General features: G+C 34.6%; 1 protein-coding gene and 1 long non-coding RNA gene across 2 annotated transcripts; both read right to left on the bottom strand.

The window, feature by feature from the left end:
* Positions 1–602: 602 nt before the first annotated feature.
* LOC147494976 (propionyl-CoA carboxylase) lies at positions 603–8,729 on the bottom strand. The gene is made up of 13 exons (XM_086569466.1): positions 8,622–8,729; positions 8,337–8,542; positions 8,197–8,270; positions 7,086–7,187; positions 5,678–5,718; positions 4,754–4,867; positions 3,731–3,845; positions 3,388–3,578; positions 3,193–3,309; positions 2,668–2,748; positions 2,255–2,493; positions 1,698–1,737; positions 603–1,307 (listed from the first exon to the last, which is right to left on the bottom strand). The coding sequence occupies exons 1-13, from the start codon at positions 8,661–8,663 to the stop codon at positions 741–743; spliced, it is 1,929 nt and encodes a 642-aa protein (XP_086425592.1). The 5' UTR covers positions 8,664–8,729; the 3' UTR covers positions 603–740.
* Positions 8,730–9,402: 673 nt separating this feature from the next.
* LOC147494977 (uncharacterized) lies at positions 9,403–9,808 on the bottom strand. Its single transcript, XR_015197575.1, has 3 exons — positions 9,770–9,808; positions 9,624–9,667; positions 9,403–9,509 (listed from the first exon to the last, which is right to left on the bottom strand). It is a non-coding gene; the product is annotated as an uncharacterized LOC147494977 (long non-coding RNA).
* Positions 9,809–24,837: the final 15,029 nt, after the last annotated feature.

A 24,837-nucleotide genomic window follows, 5' to 3' on the forward strand; every position in this document is an offset into this window, starting at 1 on the left:
GAAATACTTCCTAGCTCCTTTGCAGATGCAAGGAATATTATATATGAGGATGCAATAGGAAAAGAATATAAAGATGTAATTGAAAGCTTTTGTTTATTTAATGAAAAGCGGCAGGGGACTTCTAAAACAACCTCGCTTACCAACAAAAAAAAAAGAGATATCTCATCTTAGAAAAAAGTTGAAATGTTCAAACACTGTAGCGTCTTGATATCCCACCATAAGAGTATAATCAAGATTCGAAGAGGAGCAGTCAACAATATAAAGCATGAGCACACTGAAACAGCGCAATCATATAATCATCAACAATATTATCAGTATCATCACCCCAGTAGTCCAACACAACTTCAGCCACTAGCCATCTCTCGGATCAGGGACTCATAACTTAGTTTGAATTGCAATTGAATCGATAGTTGGCTACTTTTGCATCGAGGGTAGATCCAAGTAAACCGCCTCGTTGGAGGTATAAAACGTTTCTCTTCATCCATTGCTGCTGGATACGAAACGAGAATGATGCGCTACAAGTGCACCAAAACTTATTAGGTACAACATTTGACACAAATTGACAAAAATATCAAAGGATGCACGTGCAGAATACAATCATAGGAATAATAAACGAAATCAATTCATATTTTGCACAGTTTATATCATTATATATTATATATATAGTACATCATCATCGTCTGCTGTTCATACAACTGTATCTAACAAGAGTGCAAGACAACTTTACGAGTCTCTAACTTTCACCAAGGCAGGAGAACTTGTTGGCACAATATGAGATCAGATATGGTCTTTCCATGCCGATCGATTCTACGTGAACAGTTTACACCACCATCAAGAATATTCCGAACCACAACATTCAGAGAACAAATCCCTTTTGCCTCATAGATTTCTACCTTTACATGTTCATTGATCCAATTGTCTCTCTTCTCAGTGGCGTCCGTGTCAGGAAATGAGGAGGCATTTAGAAGAGGTGAGACCACTCGCTTCACCCATTCTGGTGTTATGGTCACCTTCAGCCTCTCAATATCTGGAGGATAGTGAGGAATGATAGAGAAATTCAAATTATTTCCTTTATCTCCGACCCTGCTATGTGCCACATCATAGAGAGGAATCTTCTGACCAGATGGAGCAGGACAACAGTTGATGACCTGAGATGACACTTCTCTGTTAGCACTTTGCACATTTTCCAGTACCATACGATGATGCAGTGGTGCACGAGTGACTTGAGTTTCCCCTAGGTCCTCCTTTCCACCGCCAGATTTGGTGTGATGGGCTCCTGTTTGCCAGAAGATAGACCCACGTTGAACCTGAAATAGATAGACTGACCTTCCGTCAAGTTCATATTTATACTGTTATACGGTATGCATGTAACATTTTGAAAGTTAAACAAGCATGTATGCGCTCCCCAGTTATCTTTTTCAGTCAGGCATACATAATCATGGTGAAAATCAAATTTTTCTTAGTTTGTAATACAATACAGTATTAGAGGATAAGATAATAAGGTATTAGTACTTAAGCAGACACGATCACGAGAATGATCAGAGATTTAAGTTTCCGATTTCAAATCGATCGCCTGGTCGAGTTCATTGAGATTTCTAATTGAGTTCGACGTTGGACAAACATAATGTGTTCACGATTTTATAAGTCCACCTGACCCCTCAGTAAAATAAAAAAAGAGGTCTAAGGGTTGATCTTACCAGATGGTTCTGCAGAATAATCTCCTTTTTGTGCCCTGTGCTGCATTTGATAAACAGAGAACTTATAAGCACAAAACAAAAGTTTGCAGGGACCAGGTTGAATCACTATTGACACAATTACGTATATCTTGTACTTCTTATTTCAAAGTTAAACAGTTGTTGCCTACTGTCCGAAAATGAATGTGCCTTTGTGCTTATGTGCAAAATTATTTTACAAACAAGTTTTCTATGATTCCAAAATCAAGAGAGCTTCAAACTGTTTAAAAAGTGCAATTTGAAGCTGGATCACACATAAGTCGCAATATCACAATTTGAATCTTGGTATTCCCATTTTCTTTTACATTTAATTAACTTTTTATGACGTTGTCCCATGTCGGCATGTCACTATTACAATCTTCTGATGAGAGACTTATGCAAAATATCTATAGAATGCTAAAACAAACTCAAGCCCTACTTGAAAAATGCTGGAAGTATTAGCACTGCAAACCAGAAAGTGAAATAATTACAAAAAGTGATTCTAAAAGGAAGGGAATGGATGAAGCATATATCAAAGTTACCTAATGCCACCACCACCAGCTGGTCCATTAGTGTAGAGAGCAGTAAACTCTTTGACAAAGTGAACGGCTTGCTCCTTTAGCTCAAACAACCCATCCATGTGTAGCCTTATATCTTCACTATCTCTCTCCTTTAAATTCACCTCATTGAAGCTGGTTGCCTTTAGGCTATCGAGTCCAATTATATAGGAAACAATATGTCGGTTGATGCTGGGAAATAATTCTTCCATCCATGACCTAACCTATATATCAAAATGTGTATTGATGTAAACTGGAAAACAATTTCTTTTGTAAAACGTAAAAACTGTCAGAGATTATTTGGCAGTGGTTTTTGCCACTCCGATTCAAACTTGTCATCAAATAATGCATATATAGATATAATTCATCATATGCATTTATTATTAAACATGACTAACCAGAAATTCAGCTGCTTCGGCACGCTTTACACATTCATATCCTCCATAGGATATCTCTCCCCAGCCTTTCCATCCACAATCCTGAAAAATAGCAGTTTGAAAGCGAGCAGTTATAGGAGCTGAAGCATTCCGAAGCCTCCAACGGGAAAATATAAATTTCAAAAAAATAATTTTTTAACAAAATACATAAACATAAACTGAAATAGTGTAATATGTACCAATAGTGTACAAGTATCAGTATGAGAAATTCCACATATACTTTTTAGTCTTATCTGCATTGTGCAAACGTCCCATTTTATTTCTAATCTAGCCAGAATAAGTACTGAATCTATTTTCTCCAAGGAGCTCAGCAAAAGGAAAAGAAAGAATATAGGATAACTAGAAGGGTAACCAAGAAGCGAATATTTGTACAGCATTCAGACGAATATAAACTAGAAATGCCACCAAGATGCAGTAACAGCAGTAATCTATTGCTTTCTGCTCCATAACGTCCTTTATTAGATATAAGGTTCAACAAGACACTACCTGTGGGACCAACTGAAGAAGTTTATCAGGCGTGCATACTTTAGATGGTTTAGCTCCAACACAGAGAACTTTGTCATTCGATAATGCATCAAAGGAAACATCTGTAACATCTATAACCTGCTTCCAGGAAGATGGTCAAATTAATTCATTTCAGCACTAAGACAAAACCAATAAAAATAGGCACACCTAGCTTACCACATCTGGAGTAATGTATGCACTTGGATCTCCGACTTCATAAAGAAGTTGTTCTGCACAAGTACTATAATTGATAACCCCTCCTGTGCCATCAGCCTTTGCCACACACACTTTTCCATCAAAATCAACTTCAGCAAACGGAAGGGATACATCTAAAAGATTTTGGAGAGACATTTGTCGGTGTCTATCTCCTGCAACATTAGAATGTACAGAAAGTTCTTAACGGATTAAAGCAAGATGCGATTTTTTACTAAAGGAGACTACAGCAAAATTGACTGTCAAGATATAGTGATAAACTACCATCACGATTCTTGACATTCATTATGAGTATATAAAAGAGGACCTGGATGCATGAAGTAACCACCCGTGAGTTGGCAACCACATTCTAGAAGATGACCAGCAAGAGACCCTTGAGCCAACTTCTTAAAGTCATTCCAGTTCCACCCTAGTTCATAAACCTAATGATGCATCAATTATTCTATTCAAACTGTTTCAGCCTAAGCAAGAGACAGAGGTGCATGCAACTTTTAGATTAAGATTCATATTTTCTTTTCTTGGAAACGAAAATATAGTTGACGAACTGCTTAGTGCCATATGCCAAGTCCTAGAAAAAGACAGGCATATGCGTACCATATGCAACTTTTTCACTCAGTAATCATATTTTCTTTTCTTAAACAAGAAAATATTGCAGACCAATAATTTGTGAAATTTTAGTCACATATTTTGGTATATATTAGGTTAATAGATTTCTTTGTGAAGACTGAAGACATCCTTAGTTTTTTCAGTATTTACTATTTTATTTAATGGTACAGAGATAGCCTCTACTGCAAGGCACTAGCGTAAATTCTTCAATTATTTCGCACTAAAACAAAAGAGACACCTTGCATCTTTCAGAAGGATATCTGGACTGCCCACCAAATGTTCACCTAAATATACGTTTTCTGAAATGACTGAAATACATCTTTCTTTATGTTTTTATCTATTTATTTATTTATTTGTTTATTTAACTATTATCATTCTCTTTAACTCTTGTTTCTGATGCACAAGTAAATAATATCCCAAAAACCTTCAGACATTTTTCCAGTCACTAGTTGAATCATCTTAAGAGAAGCTTTTTCCATCTTGACCAATAGCTTTTACAGTTCTCTCTGATAATGCAAGAACATTCGCAGAATGCATTAAGGTTGGCTTAGTAAAACCAGTTCCTCCGTTCGTCTCTTATATTAAAATATATGCTACCATCTAGAGCGAATCACTAAATTTGGTAATCAAATTTGTAAGAGCACACATATACCAAAATTTGAATGTCAAGAGAAAGTGAAAAAGGATCTTACAGATCCAACTAAGAGGAAGAATATTCACATACCATCGGAGCTAAGAACAAAGCTGCATCGGCAACACGAGAAGTAATAACAATGTTAGGTCTGTACTTCTCCAGACACTGAACAATAGGAGCTGCCCCAAGATATGTGCTAACACCCTTCATGAATCAAACACAAAAGGTTAAGTCCAAATTTTGAAACAGTATCCCAAACTCATCAGTTAAGATGCTTAGTGTCACTCGGAGAAAATAATGAACAATACTTGGAATTGACTTATTCCCACTTAAAAACGAATAATACAGACTCTTAATTCTTGTAAAATAAAATATCATCACAAAGAAAGAGTGCATCTTACTTGGATGGGTAGGTAAGAGGATTCATTTTTAAAATCAGCGTCAAATGTTTGTGTAAAAGAAAATGCTCGATCAAACTTCTATGCATAACACTACAACAGAGAATGCCAATGAAATTTACAAATTACTCAACGTTGGATCTTGCTTTGTGTGAGTGCTTTGGAGGTTCCAATAGGTGCCAATGTGAAAGTCTGATCTATTTATCAAACAATTCTGAGGACATTTAGAGACACGACGTCATCATATAACTTCTATCAAAATTTTCTTTATGAAGTTTCAGCTCATTCAGGTATAGTATTTGGCAATGTTGCAGTTGGTTTATCCCGCGTGGGGTGGGGTTAGATATACTTGACATAATCCATGAACCACACAAATCTTATATCTTGGTCACAAACAAACACCCCCCCCCCCCAAAACACACACAAGATAGGTTTGTAAATTAACAAATATTGAAGATGAAAAGATCAGGTAACCACTTTGACACTCTTCAGAAACGAATCCTACCCTATAAATAAATTACATTTGATGTACTTTGTCATGCAAGAAGAAAACTAAGGGCCATCATCATGTGAGTAATATTACAACAATTTTGTAAAAGGAAAATTAGTTACTTACACCTTCCATTATATATGATCTCTCAAGCAACGACCTCATACCTGTCAAACCCGTATGAACAAGATTTACTGTTGTATAATCGCATGCATGGCAATATAAGCACAGAATTCATACTCAGTGATGCCATGATATAAGCACTTGGATGAGATGTTAGTAAAATGGTGAGCATCTCAAAGTGACAAGATTTATAACATGGTTCCAATCAAATTTCTTGATAAAACAAGGAGCAATTCAATGTAATGTTTCTCAGTTGCCTCAAATTAGCACAGATTCTACTGACTATAGAGTGTGAACATCATATCAACAGCAATATTTTTGGCAGCTAAGACTACACCCCACCCCCGGTCATCTCTAAGGTCATGTAGCGTCAAATGACCCATCTACCCTTCTAAACTTTAAATTACTAGAATACCCTCTATTTTTCAAGACCAAATCTGAATCAGGATTTGCTAATTGCCGCATGTCAGGATCTTAAAATTCGATCCTATGGCTACTGATTGCTCTAAAATCAACTCTTCATCTTCTTCCTCGAGCAAACTACCCCTATTAGAGTCAAAAGGTTTGCAAAAATCTTAATACTGTGACTAAAAGGAAATTAATTAACATGCGGGTTTTAGAACATGAGTACCAAAGGTTCATTAAGCTATGGGCGTTGTGATTGATCTATTAGTTTTTGTCTTCAATGCATTACGTGTTCCGTAGCATACAAAAGAGTATTCAGTAAAGCATGTATCATCATAACAACAGTTCTCAATTACATGACCTCTAAATTGTTGAAACTTTAATTTCTGAAAATGGGGTTTACTTATTTGTTAAAGAAAACATCCATTTCTTTAGATGAACTTTGGTAACTCGCAGATTCCGTGGGAGATTAGACCAAGATGAGAAAGATGCAAGAGGCAATTTACTTGACAATAGCTTGGAGGGAAGCCAACTTTGCTGCTGACCAAGCAGCAAAGCATACAACAATTTTAGATACTCAGGCACCAATTTTGTACGTAGGGAGACCTTAATGGCTTTCAAGTTGGTAATCTCCTCACGTCACTTATTTTAGATTTTCATGAGATTGACTGTGAATTTTATAATTAAGACAGTCTCTTGTAATTCTACAGTCTTCTTAATACAAATTACTAAATTGGAAAAAAAAAATAAAAATAAAATAAAAATGCCAAGTTGATTTCGAACCACAGTACACCAATAAGTTGGTCTTTTGGACAATTCAACCAGAAAAGGCAAAGCCAAATAAACTAAAATTACTAAACCACAGATAAAATTTGATTTAAGATAAGCTTAATCTATGATTATGGACACTGCATAAAATCATGATTTGTTAATATTCTGTAATGTCATTTACCTTTCCAGAAGCACTTCGTAAATATATTCATATCCAATGAAGAAGGAAGCATACCTGATTCTGCTAAAGCAACCTCCAATGCCACTGCAACAGTTATACAAAGCCCCATGCTATTAGCAATATCCAACACTTTCTTCCGTGCTCCAATTGGATCAACTTCAATTCATAGAATATGATGGACAAAGCAGAACAAAAGAGGAACATAAGTCTCAAGTGAGGCATTACTTTCATAAGAAAAATTAAAAAACATATCTCAAGAAAAGATAGAAGCCATTTGGGGAATTCATCAAAGTTAGTTGGGTCGTCTCTGACAAGGTAGAACAGGAAACATTTATTATTTCCATTATTTCATGATTCTTGAATTAAGTGGAAGTTGAAGTCGGATGACTTCAGCCTAAAGTTTTAACAAATGTTTACATTCAAGTCACATAAAACTATATAAGGCTAAGACATTGGGGCTGTGTTTTATTCCTAGAATCATGAGACAGAGAGACTGGGTTGAGAAGGAAGTAATAGAGAAAGAAAATCCCTTCTTATGGACAGAAAGCTCTTTTAGATAGATTTCATTCCATACAAGCAAGAATATTAAAGTTTGTTTTGACAATTTACAAAACACAGCACGCACAATTCAATTTCACATTCCAAGAACCAAACACTGCTTATGTAATCCTCTCTATCCAAGAGTGCAAGTAGCTGAGCATAAAAACGACAGTGCCTATATAAACACATCTCCCTACTTGAGTTGTAAAGACAGAAGTTCAGCATTGTCATGTAAATAGGGAAGAATATCACTTGGCTAACAAACCTTCATAAAATTAAACCACCCTATATAGAGACTCTGATGGTTTTAAATAAAATTTCTATTCAGCAACTCCTCAACAGTGAACCAATGCCCCCACCAAAAAAGGAAAATGATACATGAAACATATTTGCCCCCATTGACCTCAAGACAATGAGCAAAGCATCAAGACAACAACGTAGGAAATATGGCAATGAACAGTTTGAATTTCAATTTGTATATATCAGTAAAGATGAGTCATTTCACTTGTGTGCAGGACCTCTTTGTAATAATTATATTCTTCATAATTCAAACAAGGAATATGAAAAACAAAATTGCAAATTGCATAATAGCATAACAACATTTACAAGTCCAATAAAAACTTACTTGCACCCATGTTAGTAATAATACAAGTCCCTTTCTCCAAAGCCAAAGGTAACAACAACGACATCCATTCGAAACTGCGAAACGACAAACATGTTAAATATCCATTCCAGTAATAAAAATACATAGAATAAACATGTTACATACTTCGAGGATCATAACCAACATCACCAGAAAGCATAAGTTGATAACGATCAGCAAGAGTACGTTCAGCAAGACATTCAAGAACAATATAATCCAAATGTTCAACTCTTTGTAGTAGTTTTAATGCAGCTAATGGTCTGTCTCCTGCAAAACCAGCCCCACAGCCTATCTTCACTTTCTCTTTCCTCCTTTCAACATTCTCTCTCTGGGAAATATTCAAAATGTGAAGAACTATGAAACTTAAAATGATTCAATGAAAATTTTGATAGAAAAATGAAGTTTACCAGTTTGATTTCGCAATTGTAGACTTCCCCTGTTTCTTCCATTTCCACTTTTTTTTTCTTCTGTTTCTTTTGTTTAGAATTTAGATTCTTTTTTAACTGATATATAGATAATGCCGTGAAATATCGTGGAATCGACATAGGCTCTACTACAGTAAAATTAAATGCCCACTTGTGGCTAATATACTACACTAGTATACTCCGTTTTACAGTGGGGCGTTAGCTGAGCAGTGCATTTCGTTAATTATGTGTTTTTTTAACTAGTATACTGCATTGCAGTGGGGCGTGAGCGTAGTATATCATGTTGAATGAATATTGCGAGTGTAACAATGGAGCTCTTAAAGTTGGAGTGTTTCATTTTAGTATGGTACTTGAACAAAGAAGTGTAGGCTTGAACACCGTAATTGAAAGAGAGATCTTGCTACTCGAACTTCATAAGAATTCCTGCATGAGCTGTTCACAATTCTTTTTATGCAGATATCTTTTCAAGGATCGGTAAAGAATTCCTGCGATAAGTTTTCAGCAGAATCATAGATGGTGTGCTTATATTCAACAATTTGTTCCAAAGCAAGCATAAAAAATTTCAGAGGCTCAATTTAGAGAGAAACTTGTTCAATGTTAAAAAACAAGTCTGGGTAAAAATACACAGAAGCAATTACACTTGTACATCTGTCTAGATATTCTTAATTACAATGTTGAAAATAAGAAGTATCAACATATGAGTCGACACATAGAGCTCCAAAGAGTAGGAATCGAATCTAAATTTCCAATCTCAATCTGGCTTTGTAGTTAGCTTCTCGTCATCTAATTCAAAAGCCTTCCTTGCTTGCTTTAGCTCCTCGAGGAAATTACCAAAAGCCACTCCTACAGCAATTAACACTTGTGCTCATCCTAGGAAAGTAAAAGACATAGTCGGTTATGAACTTGTTTCTATATTCGGTCAAAAAGGAAACCATATTCTTCTTAAAAATAAGAATAACTACCAACAATGATAATAGGACATACCTTGCCGCGTTTGCAATGGATCAAAACAGGGTGATTTCTGACATCTGAAGATACCAAAAGACAAGTAAGGGGAGTTAGATAAATGGAAATAATGAAAACCGAGATAAAATTTGCTCATTGGGCGAATGTTTTAACAAGTCGATTACCAAGTAAGACTTTCGAGCCTCCAAGATAGTGTCCTTGGGGACAAGAACAAAAGGCTCCCCGCACATGGAAATAGTTGCAACAAATTGGTATCATTACTTAAGACCGGATCCTATCGCAATTCTTATCAAGACTCAATAAAGCATACAATACGAGACATTGTAATATAGAAAAACATTATCCAAGTTCGTTTGTATTCCCTCCCATGAATAATCTATTTACCTACATTTTTAACTTAAAAATCAAGCAAGTTCCAAAACAAAAGTGAAAAAAGCGAGTTCATCAAACTCATTCCAAAAGTGCAAACACATGAGCAACACCCTCAATTACATGGAAGTTAACACATGAGCAACACACTCAATTATATGGAAGTTGTATTTGTATAAACCACCTAGTACAAATCCAACGATGAAACCAATGAAAATTGAAAGCTCAACATAACTCAACAACCCCAACACAATGCGCCACTTAGTGCGGGCATGTTTTTCAAGACAGAGATACCTCGTGGTGAAACAAGGTCAGTTATTACAGATTGGCGTTGTTGACATGACATTCTTTCCAAATACTTCAACAAAGATCAAAGACCCCGCCTATACTGAGAACAAACACATCGGATCATTTCCTTGTTTAGGAATTTTCATTTCTGCATATTAAGCGCATGTTGTAACACAAGGTGCAAATCAAATCAAAACGTTATTCCTCATCTATAGTAAAAGTAGAAACATTCAAAGACACAATTGACAAAGTTTCGACTAACTCTTTGCCTTTGGAGTTTGGAGGTGGTTCTTTGGCGTGAATCAAGAAGGTATAAACAGTTCCCTTTCCCAAGCTCAACTGTGTCAATACCATCCCGGCAACCTAAGCCAACACTAGACTCATGATCATTGCCAAAGATTTGAAGACCATATTTTTTACCGGTAGCCAATAAATGCAAATGTATATGTGGAATAAACCGGTTGATGATCAAAGGTGTCCCATCTTTGGATTTCATTTCTATCGCACTTAGTAGACAAAAGTTCAACATCCAAGAAAACAATCTAGTAGAGAAGATCTTTTGTCATCCCTTGAGAATTCATGAAAACATACTTTCATAGAACAAAAAGAAGGCAGCCCCAGTGCATCTTAGATGATGCTATACCTCATTTGATATTTTTCAACGTTGACCGGCGTCAATCCCCTTTACTCCTTTCAAGATGGAAAGAAGCCGCTAAACCAGCTATTGGGAAGCACACATTCTCAAAAAGCAAAGAATGTTTATAAGCAGTATATATTTACATGTTCTCAACTCTTAAAAACCAATATCATTGGAGGCTTGCGTGTGTATGCGTGTTTTTTGTTTTAGAGCTAGTAGGTAGGATATGGAAAATGTTCAAAGATTAACAAGAAGATGTTGCAAATGAAGTAATTGGCCATGAGCAATGAATGTTCAATTTCAATTTCAAATTAAAGAGCAGCAAGGATCATAGTAAGCAAGTGGAAGTATGATTGACTTCTTCAATCCATCCAAGGAGGCGAGAACAATTTCCACGGGAAGAAGATCAAGAACTTCTTGCCTACTTTAGAGTTAACAATTGGGTGGTGAAGAAGCCCGAGACCTTGACAACCCCTGTAAGGATTCCTTTAAGCCACGTTCTCGACATCTTGGAGATCCTCTTTACCCCATTGCGGTGAGAGTCATTTGGTGACAAGTGGCGTGAATGATATGATACTAAATTGAAAACGGTGTAGATGGTATATAAGAAGTCAGTTGTAAACAAACAATAATACTTGAAAGAAGAAGAAGAAAGGTTAAGTGAATACTAGACCTTTTGATCCTCCTCAAAGTGGATGGCCTGAGCTCCATCCGGTAGAACAGTATTTATAGACCTCTGAAGAATTCATTTCCCCACTTCAACCTATCGGCCGGTTAAGTCGCCACACCACAAAATGCCTTCAATCATGGAGCCAGAGCCAGCAATCCCCCGCCATGCAACTGCTATAATCCTCGACATTAGGGGCCAATGTAGTCCAAGAAGCGATGGGCGTATCCTTTAACATCTCCTTCTTCTCCGGTGACTTGCTCGGTTCAACCGGAGATATCCATTGCCCATTAACCCAATCATCCAACACTTTGGCCTCCTCCGTTTCGTAGCGTGAGTTTCTCAGAGAAAAACTAGTGTACTTATCCAAGAGGACATCAAATTCCTCTAGCAATTTGTCTTGGCCCTTGGGCAATATAGTGAGACCATAATTGACGAATCGTAGTAGCGGGTTGGGTAATATCATCATCATCGTCCTAATCATCGGAATTAGTAGTGAGTGTAGTAGGAGGAAGATGGAGGGAATAGAAGTAGTGGGAAGGATCCAACTTAACGAAGCCTCGTCTTTAGCCAATGGCCATTGAACATCCCGGGCAACTCGGGACAAGGACAAATGACAACGTTCTCGCCTGCGACGGAAGGCGGACGACGAGAGATAAATAAAGAACTGGCCCTAAGTTTAACACTATTTTGTTTTCACAAAAAAAATGTAACACGAATGAAACATTGAAATCTTACGTTTGCCACCGGAAAATAGAGAGAGAGAACGAATATACTTAAATCTCTTACCTACTGAAAATAGAGAGAGCCGTCATGAATCTGAGGCGAGAATAAATCTCTTACCTACTGAAAATAGAGAGAGAGAGAGAGCCGTGAATACGAGAGCGAGAATAGAGGAAAAATTGGAGGATTGAATACCTGCAATTTTTAGGCGAATCCGAGAGCGAGAATAGAGAGACGATTGGGAGGCGAAGATAGGAGAAAATAAGAAAAGAGGAGGGGGGGTACGGTCAGACAAAAAAGAAGTGTTATTTGGGGGTACGGTCAGACACAGGATAGATTGACACGTAGTAAGTGGTTTTTTAGGTGACTTGAGAAAAGCAACCTCAAGAATTCGCTACGCTCACGGATTATTATTTAATTATAAATTTTCTTCGGAAAAAAAAAATTGACCACCACAGTTTCGACTAAAATTTAAAGATTTTGAAAAAAAAATCAAATGTTCATATAAAAGATTAGATAAACCACGTAACCATGTTCAATTAAAAGATTGAAATACTATGTTCAGTTAAAAATAGATTGAAATATTATGTTCAGTTAAAATTAGCTAGCTGAACATAACTAATGCCTAGAAAAGCTCCACTACGATATAACTAATGCGTAGAAAAATCTTCAAACTATAAAGTCCAACCGGTCAGTTTGTATAATTATAATCACCCATAACAAACCCGTAAACTCAGTCTCAATTCTTAAACAAGTGTAACACCTCAACCCAATAAAAAAACAAAAAAGAAAAATTCAGAAATGACTTGCGACGCAGCTTGTTGTACGTTTGTCCTGCTAATTATGTATAAAACTCGTTATCATTAATTATCAATAAAATTTTCACTTTAAAAAAAAAAAAAAAAAACAAAACAAGGTAATTTTTTTAATTTCAATGCTAATCTTTTATAGTTTTCTTCAAATGATAGTAGGGTTATATAGACTTATAGCATTATAGGAAGTTAACAATTTGTTGAATTGTTGTAAACTTGTGGACTAGATTATGTAGATATATATAAACATAACAATATCAATTAATGGCTTAAGTGCTTCAGTAGTTAACTTTGTCAGTCCATATTAAATTCTCAGTAGTCAACACACTCTAGTTTTGTGAATTGAAATAAATACATAATTTTAGCTATATTTATTGTTTAGACCTTATAACAAAAATAAAAAAATAAAAATTGCCTACTTTTTTTTTCGGGGGGGGGGGGGGTTCTCCGTCCTTGCCCTTGAATAACAACCACCCTACGATATTTCATAACCAACTTCACATCACATAAACTTTGCACCGTACTAAGTCCCATCTTCTCCTCAAAATTAAAAGAGACTATCACCTTGGAATTCAACCCCTTTCTGTCCTCCCTGAGTTGGAGTAGCCCATATATGTGATTCAAATGAATCTTTACCTGGTTTGAAGATTCACTAATAACCACATAGTACTTGCCTTCAGTATTCTTAATGGGGAAGACTTTATGCATTTTTTCAACTGTTTCTTCCAAAACCTTAAAAGAAGATGTCATTGGAAGAGTGTAAACCACCAAAACATCATCTTTCTATGCAAGAAAACACCTTGTTCATTTGGACCTTGGCCTCCACAACATTCATGGTGACCCTACAAAATTGCATTGTGTTCATTACTCTAGGATTTAATTCACCCATGACTTTCACTAAGATTATTCTACTTTCTATTTCTCTCTTCTAAAGAAAACAATTGAGTTGTATGTTTTAGTTTCCTACAATACTAGGTATATATAACCAAAATAGCGTGCTAGAAGTGTAATGCACAAGTTTAATTTTAACATGCATGCATGTAACAGGGTAAATAGACATGACACTAAGTCACTAAGTAGTCAATGTTGGGTCAAGAAAATAATTTAGCATAGTCATGCCCTATGTCAAGGTATATGCAATTATGTGCAACCATTGTAGCAAAAACAAATGTGTCTCGCTCAACCAATTGTTTGGTCCAGATAACGGATTTAAAGCAAAAACGAAAACAAATTAAGACAAACAAAAAAAAAAAAAAAAAAAAAAAAAGAAAAAGAAAATTATAATCATTTTCAAAAGGGTGATTTTGGACACATCCATAAAACACACTCTCATACCCCATAACTAACTAAAGATTTTGCTGTACCCCAATAACCGCCCCTCAATCCAATAATATCTTCCAAATTCATTTGGGGTATTTCCAATAGGGACAAAAAAAAAAATGAAACAACACACAACCTTGTAATCTTCCATTTCAGAATTCAAAATCATTAATTAATTGTTGATCGAGACAAAAAACGTGAGTATTTGTACTTGTTCGTTGTAGTAATCTAAATTATAACAATTTTATGAGTTCTCCCATTCGTCAAAATTTGATTTTGAATTTTTTTTTTCTTCATCCTTATATATTAGTTTGGTATTCATCCTCATTACTTTGGTATAGTTTATTTAAATAAAAAACAAGTGCTCATGCTTATTGGTGAGAGAAATGTTGCTAAAGTGGTAAATTATTAGAGAAGAAATCAAGAACAATTTTTTTTTAAGGAAGAATAATGAGAACACATTCTTTTTTAGTTTCAAGTGAAAAACACAGAGTATCTAGTAGGGGCGGATGTAGGATTCTCTACCATATATGACTATTACTACTTCACATATTTTTTTATGGGATTTTTTTTTTTTTTTTTGGGTAGGTGGGTAGCGTGGTGAGCCAACTCATAGATCCACTCCTGATATCTAGGATTTAGTATGGGGTATTTAATAGTCGCACAATCTATATTCTAATAAATGACTTGTTTTGTCTTGGGTACACCTAATAAAAATATATAATTTAGAAACCTAAATGTGTCTAAAATAATTTTATTTATTTATTTTAAAGTTAGAGTATGGGAGTGTTTTTATGGGTTTGTCTAAGATCACCCTTTCAAAAACATTATCAATTATCCTCTACTCTTAGATAATCGAGTAATGCATGGGATTGCATGGTCCTAATTGTTTCTGTAAGATTTAACGTCTTTAGTTTAATTACTGTCTACCTCAAACATACTGCATCATAACATGTATGTCTAAGTTACAAAAAAAAATAAAAATAAAAACATAACATAACATAACATATATGTCTAATCAGTCTATAATCTATTAAATTGGATATAACGTATATATCAAATTAAGAAGGTGCCATGGTCGTAGTTCCGAACTGAACCGAACTTTAAAAAAAAATGGTCGTAGTTCGATCTGAACTGAACTTGATGGTTTAAGCTATATCATTCTTGCGAATTGTGATAAATGGTAAATCTCATACTACTTCACACATTGTATATGTCACGATCAAAGACTTTTATCTTAGAATTGGCTTTGTCATCAATTGCGTCAACTAAGTCATCACTCCTAAATCCTAATAGATAAAAAACCGCATCAGTTGATAATACAAAGAAACATTAAAATTTTAGAAAACAAGGAGTCATCTTAATTTAGGTTTTCTTAACACATAGTTCACTGCTCGCTTTGACAAAAATGTGTGAGTGATAAACATACTCGTAGAAATTATACATCTATATACCAAGTTACCAACCACAGTATTTGTTTGGTCCATGGTTCACTAAGTTATTGTGGTGACGAACTGCTGGTGACTTGCTTCAATTCATTGAGTCATTCTAAACTCCAGCCCCATGTCCCCTAACGCACACATTACTCAAGAGTCGAGAGAATGTTTTATTTATCTGTCTATGTACATATAGGGGTCAACTAAAAGAAATAAGTGTCATACAAGTTTTTATGTTGCAAAAATTACAAGAACTTAACGAGGTCATTAATGTAGACATGATCACATGACCAATGTTTAGTTGGCTAGTTGAGAAAGTGAGGTCATTCAATGTAGAAAGTAAGTTGTCACTGTTCAGTTAAGAAGGTCTCAAGCAAATAACTTACTAATGCCACTCAATATTTCAAGGTACCCTACGGTCAATGTTAAGTTTTGTAAGTTTCAAGCGGACCACATATCGATCTGCAAGCGGATCGTGCACCCTTGCACTTTTCTAAGTGAATGATTTGTATATAACACAAAACATATATATGGGTGACATATCAAACTAGCTAGCTGAAAGTCTGAAACAATATAATATATTAATAAAGGGTTAACTAGTTTACTTATTGTCTTATTTTCAAAATATTGAATTTTTTTCAAACATGCATTTCATATTTTCATGAAAAGTTTCTTTCCACTTTAGGAAAGTTGAATACTTACTTATTATAGGCAACACTATAACTCATTCAATCGTTTGGTACTAAATAATTGCATTGAAAAAATAAATTGAAAAAACCTGGTCAAGTAATACAATCATTTTCAAAACTAATATATAGGGTCAGGCTATCTTGACATCTTATTTTGACATCCACAACTTACACAATGAACTAAGGGTTGATTTTTTAGGAGTATGTTCTCAATACAATAGAGATCATCTCCACAAAATATCAAAACATTTGAACATATCTAACATTGTCAAAAGTTGTGTTTGAGTTCGATATTTATCTAATGGTCCACAATTTTAGCACTTTTTTTTAATAAAGTTAGACATATCCAATTGAGACGAGTATTGGTGGAGATTTTATCCATGGTAGCTAGGAAGATCTTCGGTTCCGTTTACCACACTTTTTATACCATAGTTTATATCATACCCCACAACTTTACCTACAACATGAATTATAACTTAGTTTTTTGTGGATGTGTTCAACTAACTGTGAAGATCACCTCTATAAACTTTCACCTCATTTGATAATGTTTAATTATGTCAAAAGATGATTGCAAAATCGAAAAATTTGAATCGTTAAAAAAAAATTCAAAGTTTACAACAATTTTTAATTAGGCTAGAGATTTCCAAATTAGATAAATTTATGTGGAGATGTTATCTATGGTTAGTAGATCATATCCACAAATTATTAGGACTTAATTCATCTTGTAAGAAGGTATGGTATAAACTATGATATAAAAAATAAACGGATCCTGCTCGATATAAAATCTAATCTTAAATAATGGAGTAATAAAATCTAATCTTAAATAATGGAGTAAAGCTTGGTCTTAAATCCTAAACTGTTTATGCATGATGATTCAATGTCATATGTTTTTTTATTACTGACTACCTCAAACGTGCATCATCATCACATGCATCTCTAATCAGTAAAGGATCAATAGGGGCAAAGCCGCATAGGGCTATATATATAATATACTTGAAGGTGAAGTTATAACATTCTTGAAAATCTCGTATTAGTTCACACGCATTATACATGTTAGTATGTTACAGTCTCATAATCAAAAACCACTATTATCTTCTTTAGGGAAAAAAAAAAAGGAACCTTTATCAAAATCATTATTCATAACTACTCAAAACTGCAAAGAAAACGGATTCTTGTAAATTTAGATTTTCGTAGCACATAGTGCACTATCCAAAAATATAGATATGTAAAAACAATGTTTATTTTATTTTTTTGAAATATTTAGAGGTCAGGTAAAGATAGACCCACACCGGTTACATTGAAGGACGCTAAGCCCGAAGCTAAGGCTTACATTGTCCGAATGCTCATCAACCCCTCGCGAAGGGAACCTAGCCTGAAGGTTTTTGCCGATGCGCTATTTTTGAGTAGACTCAACTGCCTCCACTTGTCTATGAGGAAGACTTGTTTTCGCTCCTTGGTCCACCTATATATTATAACGGCACTCATAGTCACAAAAATCTCCGATTTTTTTAAAAAAACATAAAAAGTATTCGAATTGACTGGTTACCGAATTTCTAAATGAATAAACTATAAAAATGGTAAAAGTCTTCTAATTCTCAATGTTTACCGTTTTTTAGCGATTTTTTCGGATTTTTTTTTTATGATGGGTAGCTTTCGATTAATTTATTTTAATATTTTATTTTATGAATTGCAAATATTTGTAGGATATTATAGGATATAACAAGACTTTACATATATATTTGCAAATTTTGAATTTGATACATGCTCATAGTAACCTTGACATGATGCACAATCACACATTGCATACTATTTTATGTTTTAATTATTTATGGTTTTCCCGAATTAAGGACGAATTATGAATTTGTGACTATGGCAGCACCCTGTCTCTTGCCCGAAAGCTTACCTGCCCACGACATTTCACATAATTACACAAGAAAGAAATCTCAACCAACATTTCGTGGGATTCAAGCTTGCAATCTCTCCCATGAGAAGAGGAGAGGGATACACAATCAACTAAGCTAAAAACTAACAATGTTTAACATCACACTTTGACAAAAATGTGCGAGTGATAAAAGTACTGAAAAACAACGACTAAAAAGAGTATCAAACTTTATAATTTTTGACAATATGGGGACCAAACTTTTTTTCCTAACAGTCTGATTTTTACAATGTAGAAACTTTCGGCAAATTTCTCACACGCCGTTTCTAATTTGTATTAAGTTTTTTTTTTTGAAAAATAAAAGACATGCTGACGTGGCAAGAAACGGTGTGTGAGAAATTTGATGGAAGTTCTAACATTTCCAAAATCAAATAGTTTGGTCCCCAAACTGTCAGGAAAAAAAAATTTGGTCTCCATATTGTCAAAACATGCAAAGTTTAATATATTTTTAATCGTTTTTCCTAAAAGTTTACCAACCACAATAATTTGTACGTTTGGTCTATGGTTCCGTTCACTAAGTTCAGCCCCAAAAAATAATTGATTTCATGACAATCACAAAAAATCATAAACCTGTCTCTTTACAACTTGAGTAGGGAGTTCAGCTGTTCACTAGACACTAGAGTGTCACTTGGATTTCCTGAAAAATAATTGGGTGCGCCCTGTTGTTGATGTCGTCAGCTGTGAACGAGCCCAGATAGTTGGGCTTCCACTTGGGCTCGTATTTTATTAAGGCCCATCACGTTTTCTCGAAAGCCTATACTAATGGCAACAGTTGTTTGTTCTGGCCGTTGAGCTAAATCTGTTATCCACGCAAGAAACTCTGCGCTTCTCTTGAAATTTTACGTCTGAAAGCCTCTTATATAGTAGTGGTGTCTCCTAGGAAATGCTGTGATAGTTTATATAGCAAATTTATATACTAGTAAAGCCTCTTAAGAATACAACAATGCTGCAGATTATATTTCTCGGGCATGAATAAATGAATAAAAAGGTGTAGTGCACTTTTTTTTTTAGTAATCAAGGTGTGGTGCACTGGTGCGTACATAAAGCTATGAACACCCCTCTCTGAATATATAGAGCATTTACCCTGTTAGTTTTGGCCCGACTATTTTGAATCCACCAAATCTCCATTCTCCAAGGGTAATTGCCTAATTGGGCACACACTTCAAATTTTGGAATCTTTCCTTAAAATCCACATCTCAAAGGGGCCCCCTATATTATTCGGCCTAGTTTTAAAGCCCTACTATTAATCCAAAAGGCCCAACTCCTCCTTCCAAACCATAAGCATAGTCTAATCTTGAATGTAACGAGATCTTGCTTAATCACACAAAATAGGTGATAAGAGCAAAATCTGATAGAAGAGAGATAAACTCAGATTTTGTCTGAGAGGATCGTTTTATACGTTGCACTAGGGGTGTAATACGGGGCGGGCCGGGTCAACCGTGGGTCAAATAGTGATGGGGCAGGGCGGGGCGGGACTAGGGGATACAAATCCAGTGGTCCCCGACGGGCGGGGGCGGGCGGTTGAAGTGTCATGTCTTAAGACCATCACCCGCCATTAGGGTCCGACTTTTACGAGGCGGGTTTTGGGCGGGTCATCTGGGTCGGGTGGAAATTACCATTTTAACCCAATTTCACTAAAAAAAACACTTTCTAATTCTGCAAGTAATATATTTACAATTCACAACAGAGAAAAAAAATGAAATCAATCAATAAAAAATAAACAAAAAAAAAAACTTGAATTTGAACCCAAAACCATATCTCAAAATTGAAACTTATTTATCGTGATTTACCATTTGTAAATTGATTATTTTCCATAGCATGATAAAATGAAGATGGGAGCGAGGATCTATGGTATAAAACAATAAAATATAAACTAAAAGAATTCGAAATGAATACAAGGATGAATGATTTATCTTCTCCAAAATTCGAAAGTTGAATTTGAACTTTTGATATTTTCCCAATGTTCAAACTTGAATATGTGAAATTAATGTTGAACTCATAAGTTTGTATTCATATCTCTCAAATTCCTACAAAAATTAAAAGAAATTATAAACAAAATACAAAAATATTAGAGTTAGAGTCTTAAAATTGTGCGGGTCAATGGGGTTGGCTCAAAGGCTTTTGACACAGTGCGGGTTTGAGCATAGAACCTACACCCATAGCCCGACCGCATAAAAACGGTGGCGGGGTGGGGTGGGTCTATTTTCGGGCCGGTGCGGGTTTGGGTGGCGAGTGAAGACCGGGTACCCTACCGGATGATGGGTCAACGGTTTTTTTTTACACTCCTACGTTGCACTATCCCATATAGAGAGATATCTTGCTGCCAAAACTCAGGTCGCCAATTAAAAGAAGATGCAAACCAAGATACAAACCTCTTTTGCAAATGGTATTAAGAAAGTTATCGCAACATCTGATTGCTTACCCCTTATAAATACTCTTTGTGGGAAGTTTGACGACTTATCTTGGCATAATAACATTCTGGTTCACGACATTTTAAACTTGACAGAGTCCTTCACTTCATTTATTTTCGTTTATATTCCCCGCTTCTATAATACAGCATCTCATCATCTAGCTTCCATGGGTTTTTTTTATTAGGCATCGAGTTTGGAAAACAAATATAGAACCCTTATCAAAGGCTCTAGTAGCAAATGATTGTACTATTATATTTTCTAGTTGTAAATAAAATTACCTCAATTTGCCAAAAAAAAAACAACAACCATAAGCATAACCATAAAGTTCCTAGTTTGGTGAGATGGCAACTAATGATTCAGTTGCCTTCCTCTCCAAAATTTATTACAAGAAATTATATCCTATCACATGCTTGAAAACTTGTACTCGGTAATAGAGAATATATATCTAAACAAGTAAACTCTGAGTCCAAAAAACCGGTCAAGAGTCCAAAAAACAAAACTTTATATTTTTCAAAATCCAAATCCCAAACGATATGACCACACCGTTTGGACTGATTCCAAAACGATGTGGCCATGTCGTTTGAGATTTGAACTTAGAAAAATCCCCAACGACATGGCCACATCGTTTTGGACTCAATCCAAACGGTGTGGCCATGTCGTTTGGGATTTGGACTTCGAAAAATATAAAATTCTGTTTTTTGGGCTCTTGACCGGTGTGGGCACATCGTTTGGACTAAGTCCCAAACGGTGTGGCCAAGTCGTTTGGAACTTAGTCCAAACAACCTAGCTGGGTCGTTTAAGTTTGGGGTTTTCAAATCCAACTTTTTTTTGAGCAATGACATACTTGTAATAATTGTTTTTTTTTTAGATTTTTTGAAACCAATGACACATTTGTAATAATTGTTTTTTTTAGAGTCTGCCCAAAACAAATTGGGGTCCGGCAGTAGGACCCTAAAAAAAATCTAAACAAGTAAACTCAACCGATTCTGTCACATGCAACATTAAACCTCATTCATTAAGTAAACGTAAATGGTTTTAGAGAAAACTAGATTTTGGACCGGGCATACACCCGGGATCTATTAAATATTTTGTGTGCTGAAAAGACTTTACAAAATGTTTCACATAAATTTTCAAATCAGAATATATTTTTATTGAAAATAAACCGAAATACGTTAATGAGCAACGATTATTGTGCATACGTACTTGGAAACTAAATGATCAAATTGAGATAGTCTCTTCACTTTGTGGTTTAGGATATTAATCTGTAATTTTCAAATAGAATTATCTTAAACTCAATTTAGCTTGTATAATAGTTTTATTAGATTTATGGTGATTTAGCGGTAAATCATCACCGCTTAGCTTACGTACTAATGTGTATAAATCACTAAAATATCTATCAAATTACTAAAACAGATTGATTGTTTCCATATCCTCAAAGAATATACTACTCCCACTTGAAATTTTTTATCATATGAACGTGTTCTACGATGAATTGATGAATATAAAAAAATTATATTTCAAAAAAATGCGTTCACCTACTTAGAATACTCCCCCAAGTATTTTCTCTTTTTCTAGATGATTGTTTGTATACATGCAAAATATTCTTATTCAATTCCAATATGAATAACAGAGAATATCATGTCGTTCTATGTCTTTCGTCAATGTGAACATGTCAAAGTGTTAACGTAAGATTGGGTGGGTAAAATGAGTAATGACTATTAATTTTCAAATTTGAACAATCTAATAATCAAATGAATGGAAGAAGAGTGTGCCTTTCAAATAACATTCCCTTTCCAAATTTGAAGCTTCTAACACACACCTTGAACTTACAATAAAATGCTAAAATATTCCATCTTATTTCACATTTTTCCTTATTTCTTATAGTAGATTTATCGATTCTCAATGTTTCTGCAAGCACATTGCAAAACAAAGTTCGGATGAAGAAATAGTACCACTAAGTTCTTCCAATATTGCACTAATGTTGAAAGGGTTAAATTTGATAATATCAATAAAGTGTCACAAAAATAAGTATAACAATAATTCACACAAACACTTTTCACTCTTTTGGACTAAAGAATTATCATCCATCAATTATCAGTAGAATAATTGTAAGAATTTTTAAGCTTTGATATATTTTACTCCAAAATTATTAAAATTCCTACAACGAAAAAATATTTAGGTAACTCTCTTTGCAACCGAGTTTGTTTTCGATCGAATAAAGGTTGTTAAGCTATTGCAAGTTCAATCAGTAGTTCCATCGCTTTGAAATGCTCATCACAATGCAAAATCAATAATAGCTTTCTTATGCAATACCAAGAGTATCTCATATAAGACATCATATTATTATACAACTTGGCAAGATCCTACTCCATGATGATATATACATTCTATAAGCATCCACACCCATTTATAATGTTAGAGGGGTGAAACATACTTGGTAGGATCATACTCCAAAATATGGACATTCTATAAGCGTCCTGACCCATATCTTTTAGCACTATCACATTTTCTTGCACTCAGAATGAGCACAAATTTTGAATATTTATTTTTAGCACTATCCCATTTTTCTCAGACTCGGGAAAAAAAAAAACTTAAACTTAAAACCAAAGACATCCGCCTCGATCAATTAATTTAATCCTCGCTCCTGAATGATGTGATTTCACTCACCGTATCTTGTATTTGTTATAAGAGTCAGTTCCAATTTCTATTCCAGGAGCTGAAATGAAATGTAAGAAGGTTGTATATATTTAGTTCAAAGAAAGCCAATATATTGTTTATAAATGAAATTAGTTAAGTACATATACTTAAGGTTTTGCTTACCATTTGGACAATAAAAGAAATTGTTCCAAGTGCCAAATACAATTTTGCTTTTGAGTTCATTTGTGTTTCCTGATGATATCCGAATACAAAACTAGATTTTTATATTTAGCTCTTATTGTGATGGAAAAAGCTCTATGGATTCACATGTAAACATACTCTATTGCTCAATATACATTGAATAGAAAAACAACATCACATGCATAACCATACATTACATCTACCTGTCTTCCAAATATGACTATCGGTGATCATTCGATCCTTTCATAGTGTTCTTAAATCGATAGAAACACAATTCTCTACATTAATGAGAAAGAACTTGGGAGAGTTTGCACCTTGGCATTTGATCTCGTGTTGACTTTGGCATTTTCTGAATCGAGTGTATGTATATTAGAGGTTGTGTTTGGATGATTATTAGATATATCATTAGATTGTCTAAAGAAACAATACCATACAAAGAAGCATAAATCAAATGTGCAAATAAAAACACCCCTTCATAATAAGCCGGTGTTCTTTTTACAGGTTTAGACTTTTAATATGTATTATCATATTGTAGCCTACATGTATTTGAAAATCAGAATGAGATCCAAGAAAGAAAAATGAAAAGGAAGAAAAGTGCATATGTTAAAAATGTGAGAGTGCGTGATAGGTATTCGGGCACTTACTCGGGAAGTATATTGGTCTACTTCTTAAGAAGTTAATAACCAACAACAAATGCAAATTCTAGGTATATGAAAGGGTTATGCGAATAACATTTTGAGTGTTCTAATTCTGTATATCTCATATAATCCTTAAAGAATGTGGGGAACCGTCGGAAGCTGATTTTACACCCTATAATAAACTATTAACTGAAGAATATGTAGAAATAAGTCGGTGTTTTATCATAGACACTAAAAGTGTATGATTTGTAATAGGGAATTAGCTTCTACAAATCACTTATTTTTTAGCAATTTTTTTTATTTGATCAAATATATATAAGAATTGGAACACTAAAAGTGTTTGATTCGTAATAAAAAATTACCTTCTACAAAGCTTTTAGAGAGAACTCAAGTGCTACACCGTAATGGATATACATTACTTTTACAAATTCCACGGTGTGCTAATATCTTGGAATTACAATAACA

Source organism: Coptis chinensis, chromosome 6, assembly GCF_015680905.1.
Source record: "Coptis chinensis isolate HL-2020 chromosome 6, ASM1568090v1, whole genome shotgun sequence".
Taxonomy (NCBI): Eukaryota; Viridiplantae; Streptophyta; class Magnoliopsida; order Ranunculales; family Ranunculaceae; genus Coptis; species Coptis chinensis.

Bases quoted from the DNA above. Each gene is read 5' to 3' on its own strand.
- LOC147494976 (XM_086569466.1), bottom strand. From the start codon at position 8,663: ATGGAAGAAACAGGGGAAGTCTACAATTGCGAAATCAAACTG. The intron at 8,543-8,621 runs GTAAACTTCATT...AATATTTCCCAG, and splicing joins ACAATTGCGAAATCAAACTG to AGAGAGAATGTTGAAAGGAG. The intron at 3,579-3,730 runs GTCCTCTTTTAT...CTAATGTTGCAG, and splicing joins TGGTTACTTCATGCATCCAG to GAGATAGACACCGACAAATG.